This window comes from Ambystoma mexicanum, chromosome 5q, assembly GCF_040938575.1.
Source record: "Ambystoma mexicanum isolate Mex_15411 chromosome 5q, UKY_AmexF1_1, whole genome shotgun sequence".
Classification (NCBI taxonomy): Eukaryota; Metazoa; Chordata; class Amphibia; order Caudata; family Ambystomatidae; genus Ambystoma; species Ambystoma mexicanum.
The window spans coordinates 1300804641-1300831675 of NC_090933.1; the positions used below are offsets into that span (position 1 = coordinate 1300804641).

At 47.8% G+C, this 27035-nt stretch overlaps 1 protein-coding gene across 1 annotated transcript in view; it reads right to left on the reverse strand.

Moving 5' to 3' along the window:
• The window catches only part of WDR97 (WD repeat domain 97), an 847808-nt gene that overhangs the window by 789134 nt on the left and 31639 nt on the right, over positions 1 to 27035 (reverse strand). Inside the window, exon 2 of the mRNA XM_069621894.1 lies at positions 4083 to 4239. Within this exon, the coding sequence (XP_069477995.1) occupies positions 4083 to 4128 (46 nt within the window). The 5' untranslated portion in view covers positions 4129 to 4239. The remainder of the gene's footprint in view (positions 1 to 4082; positions 4240 to 27035) is intronic.

Here is a 27035-nt window from a genome sequence, read left to right on the forward strand (position 1 = left end):
CATCTCACCATTGGCTGCCTCAACACATTCCCCGAAGACCCCTGACCCAGGTGATCCTCCAGGGTCTGATCGAAAGGTGATGGCCGTGCCCTGGCCACCTGAAAGAGAGATGCCCAGAGACTAGTAGGTGAGACACCCTTTTGTTTCTCACATACCCTTGCCCTATGCAGTGTTACCGCATCTGTTTCACAGGGAACCCGGGAAAGGAAATCGACGTTCCCCTGTTCTTTACCTTTTTGGTGTTCCACAGTGAAACAGTAGGGTTGCAGTTCTAAGAACCATTGCATGTCTCCAGGGTTAGAATCCTTTCGTTGGTTTATCCATACCAAAGGTGAGTGGTCAGTGACAAGTGTGAACTTTCTCCCTAGAAGGTAGTACCTTAGATGGATAATTGCCCATTTAATGGCAATGGCCTCTTATTCCAGCACAGAGTAGTTCTTCTCACGTGGGAAGAGTTTATGACTAGTGAATAGGATGGGGTGTTCTAATCCATTGTATATTTGCGAAAATAATGCTCCTAACCCTGTGTGGGAGCCATCTGTCTAACAAATTCTTTTGAGAAGTCTACTACTTTTAGTATTGGATTCTGACAAAGTTTGTTTTAGGTTGTTGTAACATGCATCCTCGTCATCAGTCCAATGAATCCTCTGGGGTTCTGCATTTCTTAGTTTGTCTGTCAATCTGGTGGCTGTGGTTGATACAGAAGTACAGCAAAGTGCACAGGGTTATCAATTGCATGACTTGTAATGGGTGGACCGTGTGGTCCAACAACTGCGCCTAGGCCGAGTAACTCTTACTTGTAAAGACCCAAGAAAAGCAGGGCTATCGGTTGCGTGACCTGTAGTGGGTGGACTGTGTGCTCCTACAACTGCACCTAGACCGAGTGGCCCATTGGGAATAAACGAGGAGCTAAATTGGTACTATTTGGAGAACCAAAGGATCTGAATTGACTTTTGGGTTTTGCAAGCTGGAAAAGTCAGCGTCTTGGGGAAGGATCCCCAAGATTTAGTGAACTGTGTTGGACTCTTGGGGAAGGGAACCCTGAGGCCTTTGTGAAACTATTTTGGACTTGGGGAAGGGAAAGCTGAGAGAAAGCCAAAGACCTATAAGAAGCTCAGAACTTTACTTTTGGAACACTTTATTTCTTGCTGACATCCCTACAGATTGTATTGATTTAGTTTCGAGGGCAAGTAGGAGGTTATGGACACAGACAGACTTTTTTTCATTTGATCTTGCTGACACTGACTATCCTAAGTATTCTTTAGGTAGGGAAATTTCCAGCTTAGCATAGGGCAAATTAGGCCTTACTGCATCCTGACATTTAAAGAAAATAAAGCTTTTCCTAGAAAGTTGAATCTGTTGTCTGTGTTTTACTTCTTGATGCCTTCACACTAAGCACGCCCTTCATTTGGTCAGTTCCCTTTGTAGCTGACATTTGACCTTCTTGTCCTCTAGTCGATGGCCTTGAGGCAGATGGGTCTGCCAGATGTCGCACTTTGAACATTGTCAGCATCAGAATCTGATGATCTTGACACGATACTTGACCTTGTATTGCTTCTCTCTGCCATTCTAAGATCACCTTTTTTTAAAGGTTGGAACTCACAGAGGTAAGCATTGGCTGGTAGCTGTGAGGAGTATTCACATTAAGCAGGGCTGGCTACTTTGATTTCTGTTTTCTGTTGCATGAATTATCTTCATCCGTCTCCGCCATGATAACACAGAGGACTGAAGATGAGCTCCCCAAGAGCCCAATATGGAGCCACCCCTCAGCATTCATCAAGGTAGGGCAGTCGTGTAGCAGGAAAGTGCGGGGCAGTCCAAGTATCTGAGTCATCTGACATAGGGTCATGAAAGGGAGTTTAATTGCAGTGCTTTTAGGTGATTGCATCTTTTTTCCCATGCAGGCTATACTAGTTCATTGTGCGCAGCTCTAGATTCCTCCAGTTGTGGCATTATTAAGGTTGAGGGGTGCACTGATACAGATGGCTCTGTATTCAACAAGATGCAAGAGTGTTAATAAATAGAGGTCATCCAGCCAGGCTCTCGAGCACTCACTAGGCACCCACGGTTTTGATATGGGTGTGATGCTCTTTGCAGCAGGATTGTGTCTTTTTGTAAGGACTCGTAGAAACCTTCCTAAAAATACTTTCATCCTGGTCGCTGCTCTGTAGCACCCCTAGGTCACACTTTAAAACAAAGCTTAATCAGTTTGCTTTCAATCTTAGATTGAAAAAGGCAATTAATCATGCATATGAGCTGTTCCATGTAATTTACTGTGTCAACCCTTCTCTATCTTATTCACCCTCCTTCTCGATAGATCAATGAAATGCAAGTCTCGGGAGGATAGCGCATGGGCAACGTACTCGCCTTGGAATCAAGGTGAAATCCAATTCAGAAATCCAATCCTACTCTGTCCTCGTTCAGTTTCTACCTGAATAAAAGTGTACTTATATGTAACATGCACAACATTTACTTACCTTTGCAGAAGATAATGTACTATTATGATAATATCCTTAGGTGAATATTCTCGTATTTAATGTTGCAGGTGTTAAACTTTATATTCAAACCACCTGCTCTCCTTCTAATATTCAACCGTCGCTGCTCAGCCATCGCTACTCCTAGGTGAGCTAGGGAGCGTTTTTACAGGAGGCCCTGTAACCTAGCTGTGGTTAACACCCTCTCACCCACTGACATGGCTGAAATAAACTGTCTTAAGAATCACCCAGATTGCTCAGAATCTGCCAGTTTATCTTGGGGTATCAGAAAGAAGCGATGATAGACTTCCTGAGAGCTTATTTCATGCACAAGTATAGAACAGCAACAGACAGCAGAACAACTGAACGGCTAAGCAAGCTATAGATAGCAAACATGTATGCCCTTTGTTTATTTTTGGTTGGAGCGGGTACAGAGAAGTAGTGCTGTTGGCACGAACATGCTCAGCGCTAAGGATCCAGCCAAAAGCAGTGTATTATTCTGATCTTTGAGTTTCTGAGCTCTTTAACAGGGGAAGACCATGTTTGTAACTGGGGAATCCTGAGCTAGTCCTGTTTGTTCAGGCAGAGTCCTACTGGAGTCTGCAAAGCTGCCAATTGACAGAGATTTTGAAGCTGAAGACTAACGCGCTGAAGGTTCTTACTGTTGGTACCGTTCTAGGTCCAGGACAACTGAGGGCCTACATTCCCAAAGACCTTAAGTGTAAGAAAACAACATAATAATGTCATTTATTTCCGTTAAATTCAGTACAATATTTATTTTGGATTTGCAGACAGTATCATGTGTGGGTCTATGCCTCAATACCACAAGGCAGTTTGCTGCCAGCCAGTGTCTAACCTGTTGGGAGATTTAGCCCAGAATGCACCGTGAACAGCCACCTTCTGGGGTCTCAATCATGAGGATTAGTTGCAAGATTGGAAAAGGAAATCACGAATTGTAGGTGGGAGTGGACATTAAGATTTATGCAGATAACTTGCCATGACCATTAATTACATCTCTCTCTTTCTCGTCCTGCAACTCTCTGATACAAGTCATTTGTTATTTGACATGACTTTATGTCTTGCATCTTCATGTTAAAAGTTAGCAATAGAAAAATGATCTTGCAAGACTGGAGGAATGTATGTGAGAGGAATCGGCAACAATTCTAGAAGTTGCATCTTGAAGAAATGGGATGCCTTGGTGCTATATGGAACTCACCAGAAACAATTAGGCCATGGGATTCCAGAAGGTGTAGAGGCGAGGTTCTCATTATGAACTGAGGTTGTGCTGTGCAGATGGAGTGGAGGTCTAAATTAACCTTGTTGCAAGACAATACCTACTACTGTACATTTCATGCACTTGTTGGGTAGTGGGAAGGAGACACTGGTGCATGTTAGGAAACTGTAGCCGTTTACTTGACTAGCAGGCCAGAAATTGAGATGTATAATATCCCCATAACACAAGTTATGCAGGTGATAAGGGGATGTAATTGACGCTGCTGTCTTTGCAGTATACCTTTGTTGGGTGTGTTGGTCAGTACATACAGGAAGTTATCTGGATAGTGACACTTGCAGAAGAGAATTAACCAATTGGAAAATAACATTACTCACAATTGCAGTCTCTGGTCTCCCATTGCTCCAACTTGTCAAAGGCCATAGTTGCCTGCTCTTGGGACGCTCTGTCCTTGGAGAAGGGGCTCTCCACAAGAATCCTAAGAACAGCGGAATGCCAGGGTATATACAAGTCCCATCTTCATAGATGCCATCACTGTGAAGAAATGGCAGAACAATGAATAAGCTATATAATACAATTCTATTGTTGACATGTTTTCCCTTATTGATATGCTGAAATCACAATGAGCAACACCGGTAATTGTGGACACATTTTGTCAGGCAGAAGTAAGAATCTTTAGATTAATTGATCCCATATTGTTCTAGCAACACTATTTTGTTTGGACCTCTGGCTTGCTATTTTACTCACCACACTTCTTTCATGACACTTCGATTGTGCACAGATTGTTGCTAGGACATAAATTAGCACTGAAACAGTCTAGTATCACCACCTGCTAAAACGGTTTCTGTTGATAGATTGGTCGCGCCACTTGCCAGTCTGGAGTATATCCACCAATACGGGATGTAATCGGCTCTGGCTGATACGTAGGATTCATTATTGTGGCTGGTGGATAGTGGAGGTGCCATGTTGAGAGTCCTTAATTGTCTGGCAGCCTCCAATGCTCTAATGGGATATCCGAAAGCGCAAGAATCGATCCACACTTGTCTTCTAAGATGTCGTATACGTAAGGCCATTCCTTACTGCTGGTAATGCCTTATGCCTATCTAGCCAAACTCTAAAATCAATAGAGATTTGCCAAAAAAAGGTTTAGTGGTTGGCTGCCAATGATGGCATCACACTTTGATACACTATAAAACAGAATTGTATTTCCTTCATTCAGTGCAAAAACAGGACCACTCTTATGATATCCTGTATTTACTTTCCTTCTCTGGCTATTCTTTGTCCCTCTCAGCTGGCCCGCTGTATCTAGCAACTATTCTTATAAGGTGCTAATCTACCCTTCCCTTCCCTTCCAAACAGTTTTCATAAACACTTATTTTATTTAATTTTCAAATTTCGAAATCACAAATATAGTTGATGGATCAAGGCCATGACAAGGTGAGCAGAGAACACAGTATAACATCAGAAAAAGTCCATGTAACATATTAAGGGTATCATTACGTGAAATAAAGTTGGCAAGGCCTAACTCTTCAGCAATGCCCTTATAACTCAAATATCATTCCGTAAACATATACATTGTACACATAATAAAGTAGACAATAATTGGCAGAGTCATTAGCTCCAAAGAAGGTCCAAGCACATGTTTAGGGGTAATAGTCAATACACGGGGATCACATTTGTATGCTCTACTTTTGGAGATGATTATGCGTAAGTGCTGTCATGTTTTCCAAAGCCAACACTTACGGCAGCCTACTCCATCCTATATTCATCACCAGGCCTTCCGGATCTTTCCAGAGCTTGACTAGGGTCAGTTAGACAGCTCTTTGCAAGTGTGTTATCAGGCAGACAGTTCTTCCCGACATTATTTATTTATTGTATTTATTTCATTTGTAAAGTGCACAAACAGCCCGGAGGCATTGAGGCGCTGTTACAAGTACAGGTTATTTCCATTCAATGCAAGTACAATACAATCGAGGAGATGCTGGTTAGATTGCGAGGAAAGCGAGAGGAGGAAAGCGAGAGGAGCAAAGCTCGGGGTGTGGGTGAGTTTAGTTAAACAACTGTGTTTTTAGTGCTTTGTGAAATACCCAGTAGGAGGTTTCTGCCCTCATTGAAGGGGGGAGGGAGTTCCAGTGTTTGAGTGCGTTGTAGGGCAAGCTGGAACCATCTGTTTTCTGGTAAGAGTGGGCAGGGAGAGTAGGGTGACCTGGTAGGTCTTATTGGGTTGGATTTGGCTATTTTCTGTGAGAGGTAGGGAGGGGCTGTCTTGGACGGCACTTATGGGTGATGGACAGGGTTTTAAAGAGGATACGTTCTCGGGTAGGCAGCCAGGGAGCATCTCGTCTGGCTGCTGAAATATGTTCTTTTTTAGGAATGTTAAGAGCTGCTCGCAGGGCATTATTTTGTATTACGTGTAGTTTGTGAAGCTTTCTAGCGAAGGTCCCTGCAAAGAGGACATTGCCGTAGCCTAGTCTTGAGCCGATGACTGCTCGAGCTATAGTTAGACAGCTGTTTTTGCAAAGGAAAGGTCTTGCAGCATTCACACCTTTGGTGGTGTAGGCTGCTGAAGAGACAATAATGATAACTTGGCGGGACAGAGAGGGTGGCGTCGAGGGACACCCCTAAGGTTTTTACAGCCTCCGAGATAGGGACCATGATGTTATCAATTAGGAAGGCAGTGTATTTTTCATTGAGATCTTTTAGGACTGCGGGGAGACCTACAAGCAGGATTTCAGTTTTGTCTCCATTGAGACACAAGTGGTTTACTGCCATCGACGACTGAATCAATGAGTAGGTGTTGGAGTCATCCACATTGTTGCCTCAGATTGCCTGAGGGTGGGAGTAAAAATTGCCTGAGTGTGGGAGTAAAAACTAGATAAGGCCCTTCTACCACATCTCCCAGGATTACACACAGTGGCTCCATAGTTGAAACAATTCTGGGGGGTCCGAGCCCGTGGGTGAGCCATGGACGAAGTGCTAGAATGTGGAGTGCTAAACGGCATGGGCCGCAAGAGGTGTAAGTGCAAGTCTCCAGAGCAGAGGGTATGCAAATGCAAAGTGCTGTGGAAAGACAGGAGCTGAGAAGAATTGGTGTAGGAGGTCAAGGCCCTGAAGATGCATAAGGGCCAGGGATACTAATTCAGCAACTGATTAATTAGCAGAAGAGAGAAGAGGGAAGGAGGAGGAAAGAGGAAAGCCTTAAGGAGCTTCTGGAATTTTAGAAGATCTTGCTCAAGGCGCAGGGGGGGGGGGGGCTATTCCAAAGCAGGGAGCCCACAGATGAAAATGAGCGACCCCGTGCCCACTGCTTTGCAAAAACGCTTGACACACAGGGAGTTGGTGCCAGAGGAGCAAAGTGGTCTAGGGGGAGAGTATTTGGAGAGATAAAGTTTAAGATAGCGTGGTCCCCGTGACCAGACAGCCTTGTGCATGATGCAGAGGGATTTGAATTTAATCTGTGCAGCCAGTGAAGACTTTTTAGTGCAGGAGAGATGCTTAAGGTCAAGGATAAGTCTCACTGCCCTATTCTGGATAAACTGGAGGGGTCGCAGAGTGGAAGGAGGAAGGTTCAGGAGGAGGCTGTTACAGTAGTCAAGTCTAGAGAGAACTGGGGCTTGAGTCACATTGAGTCTCTGAGGGAAAGTGAGAAAAGGTAGAATTCCTTTGAGAAGGAAGAACTGATAGTTGGACTTCTTGGCAATGTCCTGAGTGTGAGGGAAGAAGGAAAGAGAGGAGTCAAAGATGACTCCAAGGTTTCTGGCTTCAGTTGAAGGTGCAGGGAGAGAACCCACGGAGGAAGGCCAGAGTGAAGGGAAGAAGGAGGGAGCAGGAGTCCCAATGGGAAGGATCTCAGTTTTACAGGCGTTGAGGCAGAGATCATTGGAGGCGCACCTGGACTGGATGGCAGATAGACAGTCAGTGATGATGGAGGGTGCAAGTGGGTCCGCAAGGAGTCTGACGAAGAGCTGTGTGTCGTCTGCGTAACACTGGTAGTTGGAGGAGATGAGGCGTGCAAGGAGAGGAAGGTAGATGTTGATGAGCCATGGGAAGTGTATAGAGCCCTGAGGGACACCACAGGTGGAGATGGAAGGAGAGGAGAAGGGGCCCAGGATGAATTGGGAAGAGCGGTTAGTGAGGAAAGAGGACAGCCAATCCATTCCCCGTTCCGAGATACCAAGTGTATCATGGAGCCTTTATATGAGGATGGAAAGGTTAACTGTGTCAAATGCAGAGGAGAGATCGAGAAGGATAAGGACAGCTGGGGAGTTGGAGTCCAGAGATGGGAGCAGTTCTTCACGGGTCATCAGAAGAGCAGTTTCCGTCACTCTGGATGCTCGGAATCCAGATTGAAGGTTGTGTAGGCCTCCAACAAGTTCAGTGTAAGAGTTACGTTGGGGCAAGGCTAGCTTCTCAAGTAGCTTCCCCAGGAAGGGTGTCATGGAAATAGGGCAATAGCTGGCAGGGCAGTTAGGGTCAGAGGATGGTTTTTTCAGAAGTGGGCACACAAAGGAGTGGTTCAGTGAGCAAGAGAAAGATCCAGTGATAAAGGAAAGATTGTAGAAATCAGCGAGAGCAGGGGCAAGGGAGCCAATGTTATCCATGTTGTCATGGATGAGCAAGGGGCAACCGGTTCAGAAGAGACCTTAATGGTGCAGATAACTCTGGTAACTTCTTCAGGAGTGACAGGAGAGAAGGAGGAAAAGGAGGAAAAGGAGGAAGGAGAAGGGGGGAGAGAGGAGGGGAGAGTGTGGTGGGGGAGAGTGGGATGGGTTGTGAGGGAGTGTAGAAAGGGTGGTCAAAATGTCCTGAGTTTTGGTGGAAGAGTGTGAGGCAAGTGCATTGCAGAGGACCTGGGAGGGAGAAGAAGAGGAGGAGACTGCAGAGGGGTTGGCTAGTTCCCTACAGATTTTGAAAAGTTCAGCTGTGTTATTGGATGTGCCAGAGACTCGTGCCTGAATGTGGGCTCTTTTCTTTGCATGGATGGTGAGTATGTATTGCCTTTGGAGCAGGAGGCAGGCCAGTTTGTCAGAGGATGAGCCAGAGGTTTTGTTTCAGGGCTGCAATTTAGGTGTCGTACCAAGTGTTACTCTTTGAGGTAGGTTTCAGACGGATCCTCATGCCTGGGGCAAGAATTTCAAGAGCGTTGGTGATGGAAAGATGGAGGTTGCTGAGGGCAGAGTCAGAGGTAGAGTCAGAAGTGGGGGGGTGAAGGTGGAGGCAAAGGCAGCCATAGTAACTTGTTTCATCGTGCGCGTGTTTGTGAACAAGTTGGTGCAACTTTGGGGTGCGGTCATGAGACAACGATGAGAGAAGAGAGTGGTCTGACAAGGAGAGAGGGGTTGCTAGGGGAGGGAGGGGAAAGAGAGAGGTTAGAGTGTATGAGGGCATCCAGGGGGTGTCGAACTGTGTGGGTTGGCTTTGAAGGGAGAATGGAGAGAGAAAGCGAGGAGCAGAGGTCTGTGAATAGAGTGGATGCAGAGCCACAGGAGTCCAGTTGAATGTTGAAGTCACCCAGGAGGAGAAGATTAGAGGTGGAGGAAAGTAAAGAAGAGCAGCAGTCATCCCATTCAGAAAGGAAAAGAGTGGTGGCGCCTGGAGGCCGGTAGATGGTAGCAATAGTCAGGGTGGAGGTGCGAAAGGTGACCAACTTGCAAACCAGGCTTTCAAAAGAGGAGTAGGTCTGGGTAGGTAAGATGGAAGCAGGAACGCACTCCGGTAGATTAAGGCAACCCCCCGCCAGTGCTGTGAGGTCGAGGCTTGGAGATGAACTTGTAGCCGTTTGGGAGGAGGGAGTCAAAAGCAGTGACTGAGCTGGCATTGAACCAAGTCTCGGTAAGAGTGTTTGTTGGCTGAGCAGGCGTTAATCTTTTTATGAACATTTTTTTTTATTGTTGCTTTTTAATCAAACAAATTGATTTGTACAACTTACAACTTTAACTTCTTAGTCTCTTCTGAGCTTACGACTTCAGCGTCACCTGTGTTTGTGGCAGAAGATTCACAAGGAAAAAAGGTCTATTCTCGTTGTTCGACATTATGCTTCCTGTGCCGAAGTGTTTGATAGCTCTTGTGGGATTGTCATTATATGTTGCAAGATCTTAAAAGTAGCTATTGCTTTGTCTCCACTAATCATTCTGGACCACTAAGTTTCTTCATCTGCCAGAGAAGAGTTTGTGATGAAAGACTTAATGTATTGGGACCTCACCCACTTGGTACCTGGACAAGATAAGAGGAGGTGGCGAATGGTCTCTTTCTCATTTGTGTCTTTGCATATTCTACAGGTGTTCGTCGTTGACTGGCCTCTAATTGCTCGGATCTCATTTGTGTTCAGCAGGTTGAGCCTTGTTTTTAAGATGAAGTTGCGTGCTGGTCTACTACGAAATTTCTTAATATACCCCTGCAGTTCATTCAGCTTTTTCCAAGTTGGGGGCATGTGGGATGTAAGTTTATAGCCGCCCGCCACTGTGAGTGTCTCAAACCAGTCCAGTTCGTTTAATTTCTTTAGAACTTTGGTAGGGTTACTGATTAGTTCTTCTCCACTCACTATTGCTTCCAGGAGTACCAGGTTGTTGTTTCTCCACGTTTTTAACATTTCATAATTAGTCTCTCAATGTTCTATTTATCAAGGTGTAAAGGTACGTGCTATCTGGCATCACACATTTCCTGTAGAGCATCAGAGAGTTACAATTCACTGTGCCCTTCATGGAGAGTAGGCTTAGTTCACGCCTTATTAATGCAGCCGGTGTAGATTCTGACAAGCTCAGCACTGTTCTCCAGTAAAGAGCTTCTAACTTCACCCATATTGATTTTGGTATGGCAGGCATCGCCCCATAAGTGATGGTGGGTACTACTTTAAGTTTGTAGAAGTTTAGGACAGCGATGGAAGAAAATCTGCCAAATTTTCTATCAATGACCTTGCCTTGAGTGGCCAATTTACACATTTTCAAAAGGAGTTGGACAGCACAAAAAAAGACAAGGCAATGCAAGACAAGATTATACCGAGGTATTTGAAATTTTTTTACTTTGTCTATTTTCTTTTTGTTGAGCGTCCAGGTTAACTTTTCCACCTTCTTGGGTACTTTTTCTTCGAATATCATAATTTTCATCTTCTCGATGTTGATGGCGAGATTATTTGCCGCTGTGTAATTTAGCAAACGATCAAGTTGACGTTGGAGACCAATCGGAGTCTGGTCGAATAAGATTAGATCATCTGCATAAAGAAGTCTGCTGATTTTTGTTTTGTGCTAGGTTCGGAGGAAACGATCAAACTGACTCCTCAGTTTGTTTGTAGACTCCAATGTAAGGGAGGAACAGAGCTGGGGCTAATGGGCACCCCTATTTGACTCCCCGGTACGTCGGTATAGGGACTCACAGAAATCCTTGTTGACTTAGGCGGGCTTTTATGTTGGTGTTTGTTTACAGAGCTTTGATGGGTTCCAATATATTTTGCGGGCAATCCCAGCGTGAGAGCTTCTCCCAAAGGCGGTCCCTGTCAACCCAATCAAATGCCTGGGATAGGTCTATGAACGCGGTGAACAGCCTAGGACCACCCTCCATCACTTTATTCTTCAAGATAGTTAACAACACGATGTTTGCTGATGTACCTGTATTCTTTTTGAAACCTGACTGGAAATCATCATTACACACAGCCTTCGAGGCCCAACTTTGAAATTGTTTTAGAAGCAGGGAACCGAAGATCTTCCCAATCGGGTCCAATAGCGCAATTGGCCGATGGTTTGCTGGATCATTGCAGATCCCTTTTTTATAAATGGGGACCACAATGGCAGAGGCCCAGGAGATCGGGATCGATTTTAAATCAGCGCATCTTGTGAAGACGTCTGTTATGAATTTTGTCTATTCTTCAGGATGGGCCTTCAGATCTATAGCCGTAATGCCGTCTGGGCCAGGCGCCCTGGGGTTTTTCTGTTTTTTTAGAAGATCAGCAATTTCGGTTTGGTTGTCGAATTTGATCCATTTGACTGTGTGTATTTGTGATCTTTGTCGGTTTCTGCTTGAAATCTCAAGCTGATCAGGGCATGTGGGTTCTTCGCTCAACAATATTCCTGGAGCAATCCGTTTGGTGTCATCCGGGGATTGGAAGAGGTTTGTAAAATAGCTGACCCAAGTGGCTTCCCCAATTCTGTTCAAAATTGCGTCTTTGGTTGCTGGCGCCGTGGATCCCAAGAGGAAACAGAATTCCTTGGAGTTGTTACTGCAGATGGCTTTAAGAATAGCTTCTGCATCTTGTTGATATAGTTTCCAATGATTTTGGATGCTTTTGTCCATGACCGATAGGATTTTGTGGCTTCAGCTATGACTGATTTTGCTTGATGTGGATTCATTTTGGTCGCTGTTCTTTTAAGTCTCCTAAGCTCTCGTCGCTTAAGAACCATGGCCTTGTCATACATATGTTTTTTCTGTGAAGTCGTCGAAAGATTCCTTTTGCCTGGTTTCTGGTCAACCGTCAGCAGAGGGCCGTAGTCTACTGGTTTGCAACCGTCCAAGACATCTTCCATCATGTATCTGCAGGTCATCTCATTGATGCTTTTTTCAGACAGTTTTAGCCATTCCCTTGGCTGTTTACTTCCAACGTGTGCTTAGTTCTTTGAGCGGCCCGCCTGGTATTCCTCCAAGTCGTCTGCAAAAGAGTGTGATCGCTGGCTTTGGTTTGGATGACTTCAAAGAACGTTGTCATCTGTAGAAGTGGAGTTGAGACAATGATATAGTCAATAGTGGAGTTCAATTTGCCGTTATTCCAGGTTGGAAGACGATCTTCAGTTTTGTAAATGCTGTCTAAGCTCTGCTTGTGATGTTTTAAGTTTTGAATGTATGGTGCTACACGTAGCATTTAGGTCTCCGCACACTAGAATGTGATATATTTGGTGCACTGCTAGTATCGAATCAATCCCATTCTCGATTTTATCGAGAAACTGTGAAGACGTAGCTGTTGCTGGGTTCCAATACACGTTAAGCACAGCAATTATGGTCTCCTGCTTAAGATTTGAGGCGGCCAGCTTGTGGGTCCAGATCAGTGACACAGCAAGTAAGGCGTGGTTTGACACTAGTATTTCCTTCACTAAGAGGCCCTGACCACTTTTACAGGCAGTTAACAGTCCTGAAGAAGGTGGCCCGTGAGTACTTTTTTAGCCAGAGCCAGGATCATTTCATATCCATCCAGGATTGGGGACTTTGTTAACCAGGTTTCCTTGAAACACAAGATGTCGTAGAAGGCTAAATCGACGTCTCCTATAGCCGTTAGATGGAGAAAGCCCCTTGTATTCCAGCAACCTAGCCTTAAATCGGTGATAAGGTTGAGCCAGATGGTTCAGCGGACTTGGGTTGCTATTTGGCTCGCTGTAGTGTTAGCGGTTTCGGGAGCCAGGACCAAAAGCCATGTTCATTCCATCTGGATTCAATAGGTACAGTCAAGGGACTATTTCTAGATGTATCTTGGGTGATAGTTCTTTTTATTTCTTTATACTCCTTTTGCTTTGTCTGTGGTCTTGAAGATTCTTCCTTTTTTGTTTGTGAATGGGGAAGGTTTCGTTCATCTCTTGTAGTGGCTCTTTGGGAGAATTTCGAGGCTGAGGTGGATTCATATTTTGATAGTGGCTGCTTTGCCAAAAAGTATTTTGAGCGAACGTCGCCACCCTCTGTATCTTCAATGTATAGAGCCGAGCGGTGGTCATGTCTCTTCGGTTGTAGATCCAGTTCGTTATTTGTGGACCATTTAGGTAGATGTTTGCTGGGTGAAGACCTCCTTGTAGCTCTTTCTAAAGTCGAGTTTTGATCTTTGCATTCAGTTATATAATAACCCAATCTTAGAAGTTCGTCTTTCTCCTGCATTAAAAGATCTTTAACTGTAGTTGATGGCATGTGCAGGTGATTTATTGCCTTGCAATGGCTATGGCTCGGGTCCACTATTTTTAGGTCATCAGTTTTGATTTGTTGTCGCTTTGGGATATAGTGGAGCAGCTTCAATACCGATCTTCTATTTAAAGTCACGTCATCGTGATTTTCTTGGATTTGTACCAATTTCAGGATCCACCGATGGCAGGCTTTATCCGTTACCATAGGCTTCCAATATTTTTTCGTTCGTGAGCTGTATCGAGTATCAGAAGATGGTTCTTTATGGCTCCCCAAGTCTTTCCTGCGCATGGGATATTTAAATGCTGGTGTGAACTCTTTGGATTTCTCGTTTGTTTTGTTTCGACTCTTGATTAGAAGGGTTAGCCTTCCGGCTAGTCCTCGTGTTCATTTGCTTATATAACTCCTTGTGCCTTTCATGTGGAGGGTTTGATCCCTGAGACATTTCCTTGAATAGTTTGTTTCTTCGTTCTTCCAATGTAAAGAAGGGCATCAAAGCAGCGTCTTCGCGACTAGGAATGCTTAAATCAGCGTACGGATTGACAGACGTCACTTTCCTCTGTTTTTCAAGGGAAACTTGGATCCTGGTAGGCGCTTGCAGGTCATCGTCCAGATGTTGGCTGATGTTCATTAAGGATTTGTCCACCAAGAAATCATCAGTAGTTGTAGGCAAGGTTTGTTGGTCTAGGGCAGGGGCTGGAGTAAGGATTTAGGATCCGGTTGAATCATCAACACGGTTGTAGAAGATGGCATCGTTTTCGGGCGACCTTCTATGCAAAAGTTTACTGCCTTCACTTTGGACAGTTGTTTGGGTCTGACGCCAAGTGCCTTTTCTTGGGGCTTTTCGGTCCTTATCTCTGAGTTGACAAAAAATTGCGTAGGCTTGGTCGACGGACCCTTTTAATGCCGACTTATTAGCTTGATGTTGGACGGGTTCGTCGACAAGAAGTACGACCTCTTTATCTTTTACCATTGAAGTAGGAACTGGGTCTGTTTTTTATGGTGTGTTGTTAACAGGCTCCTCAACAGGTGAGCCTGTAGAGATCATATTTGTTGTCGTCAAGTCGATGAAAGGTGCTGGCGCCGTAGTTAAGACCGGTTTTTCTAGAGAAAGATCAGCTTGATTTTCCGGTTCTGTTATGGTCTTCTCAATGGCCAAGAGTCGTGTTGTTAAGGTCTCAAGAATTGAGTTTCAGTGTTTAGCTCTTTCCTCCTGCGCCATTGTGTATCCTTCAAGGTAGATTAATTTAGTGTGGATCATAGCTTTGAGCGTTTTGCGGTCTTTCATTGTGTCGTAGATTGATTCATAGAGCTTCATGAAGGGTGCTAGCGAGACAGTAATAGCTGACATTATGGAGAAAATGTCTGGTTTTTTTACAGGTCTCTTTGGTGGTTGTCCTGGCTGAGCCTGGGGTTTGTTCAAGCGTAAAGGAGAAAATGTTGGCCCTAGAGTTTCTCTAGGATTTTTTTGGTTGCGGGCCAGTCCAAAGATAGTCTGCAGGAAGGGTTCCTATGCGGATTTGTTTAAGTCAAATGAGCGTTGGTTTCTGGTCACGTGTAGCCACGGGCCGGTCGTGTTTTAGATGGCAGAATTGCTTGGACTTCTGGTTCAATGGTACTCTTACTTGTGCCCATACATTTTTGGCTTGAGTCGCTGGGCTCCTGGAGCCTAGGTTGGCTTACAAGTTCTTTCTCAGTCGGTTGGCTTTATTGAGGCAGAGGATTATTCCGCTTATGAGCTGGGCTCGCTATAAGGACGACGTCCATAGTTGTTGGATGCTCTGGAGAGTGTTCGTCGTTGGCAGCTTCTTTCTGGGCGCTGCTTCATGAGTGGGGTGTTGTATCCAGGCTTTTTAACTGCAATGTCTCTGGACTAGGTAAGGATGTTGGAGCTTCGACCGTAGGAAAGGAATCTTTTGATGGCACTAAGGTTTCCAGGTCTACAGATTCTCGATTATTTAATTGGCTCGGAGATGCCAACAATATTTCTTTTAATTCAGAATTTGTACTGCGCAGTCCTGGTTACGGTCTTATCATTGGTCTTGTCATTGGTCCTTCTTACCTTATGGGCCGGTTGGTTGTCCAGAACTGCCTCGAAGATCTCTGCATCTGACAGTTCACTACCGTTGCTGGTGAGGTGATTTGTCCGTTTGTTGAAAATATTAGCCAGCAGGGTTAGGGGAGATGTTTTCCTAACAGGTTTATTCACGGTTGCGATTTTTCTACCGTAACTGTTTTATTTTTTTTTGAAGAGCAGTCGGATGAGCTTTATTTTTGATTGACATTTTTGGTGGATTCCAAGCTTTTGTTTTACAGAACTGAGTTTCCAACACTGGTCTGTCTCGTTTCTTGGGTTTGAAAGTTGGTGCTGAATCGAATGCCTCCAACTGTGTTTCAGTTTCCGACAGTATGGGATCGTGGTTGTCGGGATCTGAGGCGGAGCCTCCCTCCTCAGCGCACCCCAAATTGAAGGAACCAGGCGCCGAATCTGCTGTGTCCATCAGCTCCCCCAAAGGGAAGAGGGGTGGTCCCTCTGCCGCAGCCGCGTGGACCAGCACCCGAATCGGAAAGGTGGCCGGCAATCTATTTGCGGCTCCACCCGAGGTCAACTACAGGGTGGACCAGCCGCCGCATGAGGCAGCGCCCGCCCTCGTGTCGCAGGAGACGACATCCGAGCTCACCTCATCACGATCAGATCTGGGCCCCTGGATCGCAGCGGACGCCCCGTCCCTCGGCGCCGTCTGGTAAGGAGCGTAGATGGAAGAGGACACCTCCGCTGCACTGCGCACCACGTCAGCTGCCTTCCCCGAGCCCCCGCCGGGAGTAGCCGGTAAGCAAACTGAAGGTGGGCTACTAGCCGCAATAGGTGGAGGTGGTTGTCCAGATGTAGGAGGATCTTCATGGTGTCCCAAAGATAGAAGGGAGGCAGGCACCTCCTGTGGGGTACAGCTCGTGCTGGGGTCTAGGGGCCCCGTCGCAGTTCTTGTCGTGGTGTTTCCAGCCTGTGTCTCCGTTTTCCATAGGTTGTTTTTGTTTTGCAGCTGAGGTAATGGGGTACAGTCCAATGATTTAATGGTAAAAGCTGTGTCCATATTCGTGCACAGGTGGGTACTTCGGGGCCATCTCCCCGCCGCATTATGGGGGGATGTTTGTGGGTTAGCAGCCCTTGCAGCCATGCCTGCCAGGACTGCAGGACTGCCACTCACTGTCACTCCGCGTCAGCTCCATGGTAGTAGGTAGTCTTTGTAGTAGAGTGGACTCTAGACTCCTCCTTCAGCAAAAAAGAATAGCAGGGAAGACAGACCAACAGAGAGGGTGCTGCAGGACTGCCACTTTGCACTTTTTGTAACCGTTGGAGCTGTTCGGATGGAATACCCGCAAGCAGGCTATTGCAGTAGTCCAGTTGGCAGTTGACCAAATCTCCAACTGCTGTTGCCTGGTTTAACAATGGAACATACGGCAATGCCTGCCGCAGAAGACAGATTGCACATGTGGTGCTTACACTATGCGTTTGGCTGAGCAGGCGTTAATAGTGGCCAGGTGGAGGAGGTCAGTGCTTTTGAAGGTTTTCTGAGGTGGGGTTTAGAGGAGGGAGAGAGTGAGAAGGGGGATGCAGGTGAAGGAAGGACGTTAATGAGGGAAGGCAAGATGCAGTCAAAAAGAAGGCAGTTGGATTGTGGGCCCTGAACCAGAATGGTACCAGCGTAATCGACATTAACGAAGCAATGAGAGGATGCAAAGCCAGCCAAGAGGAATTCCCACTTGGTGCCACCGTTACTAGAGGGATGTGAGAAGGAGAGAGAGTGGAGATGAGATATGGGGGGGGTGCAGAGATCAGGGGAAGGGACAGAGAAAAGTAGATCAGTGAAAACCTCTCTAGAGGAGGCACTGAGATAGGTGTGTGCAATGGGAAGTCTAGGGTTTGCACTCAGGATGTCTTTTTTGTGCTTCTTCCTGCCGGACCTGGGGAGAGAAGGAGATTATGTGATAATGTAGCAGTTAGAGAATATAGGAGAGAGCCATAGGAAGTCAGAGGATTAGCCAAGGAATAAGGGAGGAGTGACAGCACTGCACAGTTCTTGCTGAACTCACTAGGAGGCCGAGTAGAATGAGGTTGGTGTGATGGTTTCTAATGTGCATTTCGCCTTCCGACCTATTTCCAACATGGCCGCCACTTCTGCACTAGGAAATCGTCCACTCCACAGTCTAGTTGAGACTGATTCCAAGATGGCCGCCGCAGCGGTTACCATCGCTAACGTACAATGCAGGCTAGTTGTTAATTCCCAGGAAGCCTCTCAACCTTCCACCATCACTTCCTGTTCACTCTCTTATAATCCAGCGACAACAGAAGGAAGATGCGTTGCTACTCTCTCAGGAGCCGGCACACGCTTCGTAAGTTCGCCTCACTAGGATTACGAAGACATTTCCTCTCAACCATTTTTGTCTACTTTACTCACCTTCTTGTTCTCCATTCCTCCCTTTTATTTCAGAAGGCATTACGGAACCTTTCATTTTCATTTCCGGCATCGATTCTACTTCTAAGCACGCTTAGACCCGGAATCTCCTCCATACCTCCCTCTAGGGAGTCTCTAGGTACTAATCTATTTTTCATCTTACTTCTTCAATCACTCCCGGTTATCGGACTTCTGTTTCTAACTCCTCACCCTTCCTTCATAGCAATACCTTGTTGGGGACCTCCAGATTTTCCTCATCCTCTCAGGCTGGCTCAAAAGGACTTGGAAGTGAAAGGGTAGGCTTTCTCCTAGTTCATCCTACTCTTATAGAACTAGATACATCCACCCTAAATCTTACGGGTCTTTTCTTTCCCTCATCATAGTGCCCTCTTACTTTTGCAACACGACGGAGATTCCTTACCTCTCCGCTCTCTTCATGTTTAGCACATCGTAAGCTCTTAGAACCCTCTATAGGAACTTCTCCTTTCCTTACTTTCTGGAATAACTGTGTTCATTTTACCCACTATATTTAGCTCAGTTTCAAAGGCCTCTCGTCTTAAACAGCCAGAAGAATACCCAGACCAACTCTCACTGGGTCTCTGCAGGAAGACAAGGCCCACCAGCAGCTCTTCCAGGGTTTTATCCCCCACGAGGGTTTCCCTCAGAGTTTCACGAAGGACAAGCTCTTGCAGGTCCTTTGAGGAGTTCTCAGGGGGATTTCTCTTACTCTTCGAAGATCCACCAGGGTTTCTTCAGACATCTGTTCACCATATATATCCCCAGGTAGGTGGTTTTTTGTTTCTTCCCAGTGTATTTCGGAACAATTTTGTTGTCTTTACAAAACAGTTAACAGTTAGCAACACCCGTGTTATCTTTTGTTCCTAGTACTCTGGGTAGAAACATAGGAATCACAAGTCATGGATCAGCAACAAATTCAACAGCTGATTGTTGCTGTTCAATCTCTAACTACTGAAGTACAGCAGTTAAATCATGAGAATGCCTCCTTAAGACAGCTCCAACAGCAAACGGCCCAACAGGCTGCAGCCCCTCGTATCCCACACTGCTCAGACGTTCCTCCAGGACCCTTACCAGGAGGACAATTTGATGGTAACCCGCATAAGGTTAAGGAGTTCTTGGACTCCTGCTCTGTGCAATTTGCCTTTAAAGCAGCTTATTTTCATACTGATAGAGATCGTGTGGGATATATGGTCTCACAAATGATAGACCAGCATTGGCTTGGGCAACACCTTTAGTCACAAACAATAACCCTATTTTAGACTCTCCTACAGCATTTTGCAATAGCATCCGTACCATGTTTTGCCGCCAAGAGATTCGTGTGGCGTCACAAGAACACCTCCTTGATCTAAAACAAGGGCCCTCATTACGACCCTGGCGGAAAGGGGAAAACAATGGCGGAAATGCAATACCGCCATCGAATAGCGCTCGGTGCGACTATGACCCGTCACCGCAAAGTACGAAGCCATTAGCGACACCGTAGTGAACGCCAACGCTAACTGCACTAAGCACGCGCGCGCGCGCCATGCCAAACCGCAAACACCACCATGGTGCAACGGTACGCCAATTCCGACCCTAGCGGACATGTACCTAACGCCATCAGGCATGGCGGAATGGACCATTCCGCCATGGCGAGAAGTACGGCATCGCGAATCAACCGTAAACGGCCCCACTGAGTGCCTGTACACCGCTCCCTGCCCACAAAGTACAACTCCCTGTAGGTGCAATGAAGTCACAATGCAACCATTGAAATGTACAAAGCACCCATGCATGCCAACGAACAAAAGAAACACAACAGGGGCCAATGGGAGCTGCAGGGCACAGATGGCACGAATACAGAAGCCATCCCAATGGACATGACCACAGTCCCCCCCCCCGAAACGCACGCAAACACAGGCACCTGTGACCAGCAACATTCCGAAAATCACATCATTCCACCAGTCCACCTGGCTGACCGCCATCTGTCACACAAAACCCAATCCCCCGCCCCTGAGCATGACAACATCCAAACTGTCATATAGGCAGCCCCCATCCCTGACCTCACGGGCTCAGTAGGCAAACGCGCCCAGCACAGTACCACGCAACTAAACCCCGAAGCAGGAACCCAATGCAGATCTCCTCACAATACATCGCCCCACATATAGGCACATGCCACATCACTTGCAAAGAAAAACGCTACACGGCCCAAATCAGAATAGAAATTTAATGCACAACAAAATCACCAAGCCCATACAGCCATCAGGCCATGAACTCCAAAACACATTTCACCATTGTGGGCTGCATCCGCAAGAAAAGACCAGCCACTACTTGTGTGACGCCCTGTCCCATCATGGTACACAGAGCCACAATCACGTACGAAAAGGCAAAAAGGAAGCGCACACAACCGCAGGGCCGTCCCAATGGGGAGGCACTAGTCCAGCTGAAAGGCCGAAATGTTGCTCCGAGCCACCAGTACTGCGTAAGGGCATGTGGGCCACTGGCGATCGTCCCATAAGATTGTAATGCTGCTCCACCGATTAACACGAAGCAGCAGGTGTCGGGAGTAAAATCCATCTGCAGGAGTGGCATACAGATGGCAGTGGCAAAAGGGGAGGAGATACCTGTCAACCAAAAGAAAAGAACAAGAACAGAATGGCCATCAGAACTACATTCGAACAACTCACTTCAATGAGCACACGAAATCCACAGCCATATGCATGCCAGCCCACTCCAAAGGATCATCAACACCCCAAAGCCACTTGCGACTCATAACCATCTATACCTAGGTGTAAACACCATCACGAACGAGTGTACCTGTGCATGCGTCTGCCAAAACAGAATCCATCAGATGGGAATGTTAACGTGCATGGACACAAGTGTCTGAGGGCGCGTCGAGACAGGGAGGGCTCAACAAGGCCAGATAGACGATGGTCCCACTATGGCAGCCCTGCATCACATAGCGTAGGGGAGGCGGATAGATCCCAAGAAGCCCTGTACATGGCAAACTCTGCACCAAATCACCTGCCCATGCATCCATTCATCATTCCCTCATCCCGGGATCAAAACGCCTGAATAATTACTCACATGACATTAGAAACGTCCATTGAGTCTGTGCGTAATGCAGCCTGCTACATCCACAGTGCCCCAGCCCGTAAATCCAGTGTTGTGAAGTAACATGTATTTGGGAATGGCCGGCCTCATCGCCCACGTAGCTATTGCGCATCCCAAACTATTCATATCAATCATTGCTCCCTCGCCATGGGCCCTGTCTCAAGGACATAGAACAATAGAACGTTATATTTGCAGTCAGACCTGTGGGCATCTCCTCGCCGCTAGCTGGAAACCGAAAGCGCCGCCCTTCGAATTCCTCATTTGCAACATCACGTCGAAAAGGCATCTGTGGCCGTTTGAAATCACTAATTATTCCATCGAGTGCGGCTGTGTGTGAAAATGGCAACTGCCTTCACCCACAAATGGGACGCCCCGCCCGTCATTGCAACTCGGTACAGTGATGCATGAGGGCCCACCGTTACTCGAGTACTACGTTCCACTGACCCTTCACAAGTCCGTTCGCGACTGCACAGATAGTATGTGAAACAATGGGACCACAGCAGAATGAACATATCAACCAATCTTACACGCCCATCGGGTACAAATACATGATTGCAATAGCAAGATACCATTACCCGAATTGCAGCGTAGTGCACGGGACGTGCTCGGCCAAAGGGGAGAGCCGTTTGCACAGGTGGAATCAATCACCACAGGTGGAGGCCATACAGCCTGAAAACACATAAATTGCACAGCCAGTCTCCTCCCACAACCACAGCGAAATGCTACCGGCAGGACTCGCGATGTTGGCCCTGGGGGACCTGATAGCACTGCAAGTGCTCCGACTCCAAGAAGAAGACGAACAACAACTACAACCAGCCGCACGGAGGAGACGCAGGAGGAGGAGGAGGCCAAGGCAGGGCCAGCAAGGCCCAGCAGCACAGCCACTACCACCACGCAGGCAGCCCGCAATCCCACGCCTCCGAGCACATCCGTTCAACCTCACTGATGAGCAGATCCACACCCTCTACCGTCTGGACCGGGACACCATAGCCGCCATTGTGGACATGACACAGGCTGACCTAGTCAGCATGATAGATAGCCCAACCGCAATCCCACCCCTACTGAAGGTGGTGTCTGTACTCCACTTCCTGGCCACAGGCACCTACCAGCACACAGTCGGACAGTTGCATGGCATATCACAGCCACTGTTTTCACGGACACTATTGCAAGTGCTCGATGCCCTCCTGCAGCACGCAGACGACTACATCTCCCTACCACGCTCGGAGCAGGAAATTACGAACACAAAAGTGGGATTCCATGCACTTGCCGGCATACCGGGTTGCATTGGTGCCATCGACTGCACCCATGTTGAATTGGTCGTCCCACATGCCATGGAGGCCCAGTACCGCAACCGAAAACAATTTCATTCCCTGAATGTACAAATGGTGTGTGACTCCAACAGGATCATTACGCATTGTTGTGCCCGATTCCCTGGATCAACCCATGATTCCATGGTCTTGAGGAACTCTACCATACCACGCTACATGGAGCGACACGCAGGGAACAGATCCTGGCTACTCGGTGAGTCTCATTGCATGCATGATGATGTGGGGTATGTGATTTGGCAATGTACTGGCAGGAAGGGGGGGGGGGTGTGCGTACGTATCAATGGCATTCCACATCCTACGTTTATCGTCCACATACAGGTGATGCTGGATATCCACTGAAGAGATGGCTCCTCACACCAGTCCGGAACCCACGGGACCAGCATGAGGAGGACTACAACCATGCCCACTCACGTACCCGTGTAGTCATAGAACAGGCATTCGGCCTACTGAAGACTCGTTTCCGCTGCCTCAGCAGGTCTGGCGGGGCACTCCTGTACCGCCATGAGAAGGTTGCAAAGATGGTCATGGCATGTGTCATGCTCCACAACATGTGCGTACGTAGAAATGTGCCCATGCCCCCTGACGCTGAACTGCAAGCACCGGATGATGGTCATGATGAGGGTGGGGATGTGGCAGCACCTCAAGGAGTCTGCGAGGCACCGGAGGGCCGTGACATCCGTCAGCATCTCATTGATGTATGCTTCTAGCACTCACGCCTGGGGGCTGATACATGGACACGGGACTCGTGGCACTGCGTGTGTCTGGGACATGCACAATATGGACTGTACGCCTATGATGGCCTAGTACACAAAGATCAATGTCCACACATCTCATTGGGTGATCGTGCACTTTTTATGGCATATGTGATATCATGTTGAACACCCTATCGACCCGCCACCCAAGTGAGCCCAACACACCCCCTCCACCCTCCTACCTCCCACCCGAACACCAGTGTCCAAAGATGCTCATTGTCAGTGGCCTGTCGCTATTGCAAGCCCCCTCTGCGGGTATCAGGGGCACCCCTGCCTGTGGAGCGCAGGTTCCTCCCTGATCTACGTTGGGGGCTGCCCTGGACGGAACTTGCAACGGATGATGTGTCTGCCTGCTCACGTCCATGCATGTCCCTAAGGGTTTGCGAGAGCTCAGTGAGCACACGGCGCACTGCGGCAAGTTCGGCACATACGTCTTTGGACGTCGCATGCAGTTGCCCCCTCAGGCTCTCGGTGCTTCTCTCCATTTGGACTCTCAGGCTCTCGGTGCTACTCTCCATTTGGACTCTCAGGCTCTCGGTGCTACTCTCCATTTGGACTCTCAGGCTCTCGGTGCTACTCTCAATTTGTGCCCTTAGCGTCTCTGTACATCTCTCCATTTCTGCCCTAAGTGTCTCTGTTGATGTTTCTATGTCTGCCTTGGTGCCCCCACATTCATCGGCATGGTCCTTGAGGAGTGTGGCCATTTGCTGCTGTTGGACGATTAACTTGTTGAGGGACTGTTGCCTCTGCTGGGCCATGCCCATTTGCGGGGGTGTCACAGAGGGGCTGTTGTCCTCATGTTGCCTTGCCACAGGGCTTGGGGGGGATGGCCAGTCGTCGTCTTGTGGCTGCCCCTGCGTGGTATCCTCATGTTGTACGGGATGGGACAGACAGGGGGATTGGGACAGGTCATGGATGGATCTGACCTCGACATCCCCGTCTTCTGTGTCGGAGCATGCTGCCATCAATGGGGTGTCACCTATGGTGCTGCTGCCACCAGAGGCAGTGCCTTCTGTGGCATCCATTGGGGGGACCTGTGGTGGTGGTGTTGTGGCCATGCTGGCTGCTGGGGTGCCTGTTGATGTTCCCTCCTCTGTGCTACCACCTGATTTGTGCTGCTGCCGTGTCTTGATGCGTGCAGCTGAGGTGGAGGGTCTCTGGCCGTTGGTCTTGGCCCTCTTTGCAGGTGTGCTGGTAGGGGTGTCCTGTGGCTCGTCGTTTGGATCGGACCCTGTGGTGGAGTAAAGGAGGGCGAGGGTTATTGATGGGTCTGTGGGAATTGGAATGGCATTGTATCACATGCTTTGGGGTGGTACCTGAGGGTGATTTGGGTCGGGGCCTTGGAGGTGCTTTGATTTGTGTGTGGAGTGAGGGTGCAGTTGTTTGGCAGCCTGCAGTTTGGGTGTGCCTGCTGCACGTGTAGTGCGTGTATTAGGGGTTTTTAATTATTTATGTATTTATTGTGGGTTTTAACGTGCGCTATCAGGCCGATGTGTGTGGACGTTATCCTGGACATGTGTTTCTGTTGCACTATGTGGACGCATGGTGCTTCACATGGATGGACTGTGTGGCTTGTTATATCTGGCCCACCTACCTGAATCTTCGGATGTCTGCACTCCTTTCTCCATCCCTCCGACTCCCTCAATGCTCTCCATTCCGATGGTGGAGGCACAGATTTCTTCCCAGGGGGTCAACTTGATGGGTGATTCAGGACCTCCCCCGGTGGCTGTGGCAATGTTGCGGTTGGCAGAGAGTATGCTGCGGACGCGTATCCGCAGGTCGTCCCATCGCTTGCGGCATTGCTGTGGGGTGCGGGGTGCGGTCCCCACCGCACTTACCCGCTGTGCCACCAGAGCCCATATGGCCTTCTTGTTTGCAAGTGCCGTCCTGGTCATTTGCGTGGAGAAGACCACGGCAGCATTCTCCTGGAGGGTCTCTGTTAGCACGGTGAGTTCCTCACGGGAGAAGTGGACCTGCCGCTTGCGGTCGCACGCTTTCTTCGCTGCTTTTCCCATTTTTCTTGGTTTCGCTAGGGTGGTTGACGGGGTGGGGTGTGTCTCAGGGTAGTGTTTTTAGTGGTTGTGTGGTTTTAGTGTATTTATAGGTGTACGCCGGGATGTTTCCCGTTCCGGGCCCGTGTTTTAACTTCCGTTTCCGTATATTTCCGGCCACCGTACTTTCCGGTAGGCGCACACTGCGGTGACCGCTAAGAGGGGTGGCGGTATTGCACCTGGGGCCCCGTACGGCGGCGGTGTGGGCCGTTTTGGGGTCTTTTCCGCCATCGCGGACTTAGCACTTCCGCCATGCCGTGGTGCTCGTGCCCGATGGGTCGGAATGGGCCGCACTTTGCTCCTTCGTGCAATGGCGGAAACGCTATTTACGCTGTGGCGCTCCGGTCAGTCGATTTCCGCAAGGGTCGTAATGGTATTTTGGCTTACATAACCAAATTCAAACAGATGGCAAGCGAAGCCACTTGGTCAGATGACGCTCAGGTCACACTCTTCAGAAGAGGTTTATCTGAAGACCTCAAAGACGAGGTGTCCCGGGTCCCTCGCCCCTCTACACTAACTGAATTTATCGCATTGGTAATGCAAATAGATTACCGTATGAAGGAATGAGTAATGGAGAGAAAAAAGGGAAGGAATACACGAACTACATTCTCTCCTTCTTCTTCTCGTCCACAGTCCAATGATGAACCGATGCAATTGGGTTCAACAGCTCGAGGCCCCTTGACTCCCGAAGAGAGAAACCGGAGGAGGACCTTGGGTCTTTGTATGTACTGTGGTTCAAATAACCACACGGTACAAGATTGCCCAATTACACCACCTCGGCGTTCGGGAAACGCCAGCTCCCGGCCGTAAGGGGAACCGCGGTACGGGAACCAACACCTAAACAGGGTTCCTCACAAACCTCTTACTCCTCCTTCTGTACTAGTCAGACCGATTCTCATATGGTGGTACTCATGGTCTCTTTCTCCTTCGGTGATCGTCTGCTACAGAACATACCGACACTAGTGGACAGTGTAGCGGCCGGAAATTTCATTGATGATCAATGGGCCATCTCACACAGAATTCCCAGGTCCACTAAGGTAGAACCTATTCCAGTGGAAAGTGTGGATGGTAGCCCTTTGGTTTCCGGACCTATCAAGGATCAAACTAATCCAATCTTGATGAACATCTCTGGCCATCAAGAGATTCTCACGTTGGATATCATTCGGCCAGCCCATCATCCAGTAATTCTAGGATTACCATGGTTAAGGAAACACAACCCGTTCATTAACTGGACTGCTGGATCTTTCTTTCTGGGGTCTGAATACTGCATCACCCATTGTGTCAAAAATCAGCAAAAGGTGATGGTTGACTCTGCTCCAGTTCCCTTGAATCACCAGTGGGTAACCTCCCTTAACCATGTATCTGGGCTTCCAGAACTCTATCATAAATTCCAGGAAGTTTTTTCTGTCTCAGAATACACTCAACTTCCCCCTCACCGTAGGGATGATTGCTCTATAGAGCTGGTTCCTGACCAGCCATTACCATTTGGGCGAATGTATATCTTGTCTGAAACGAAAAGGAGGTCCTACGTGAGTATCTTCGAACCCATCTTAAGAATGGACTGATCACTGAATCCACTTCACCTGCGGCTGCCTCTTTGTTTTTTGTTTCCAAAAGAAACTCTACGGAACTCCGCCCGTGCATAGATTTCCGTGGGCTGAACAAAATCACAGTTCCTGACAAATACCCTATGCCATTAATACCCGACATTCTTGAAGCAGTCAAAGTGGCCAACATTTACACCAAATTGGATCTCAAGGGAGCTTATCATCTGAT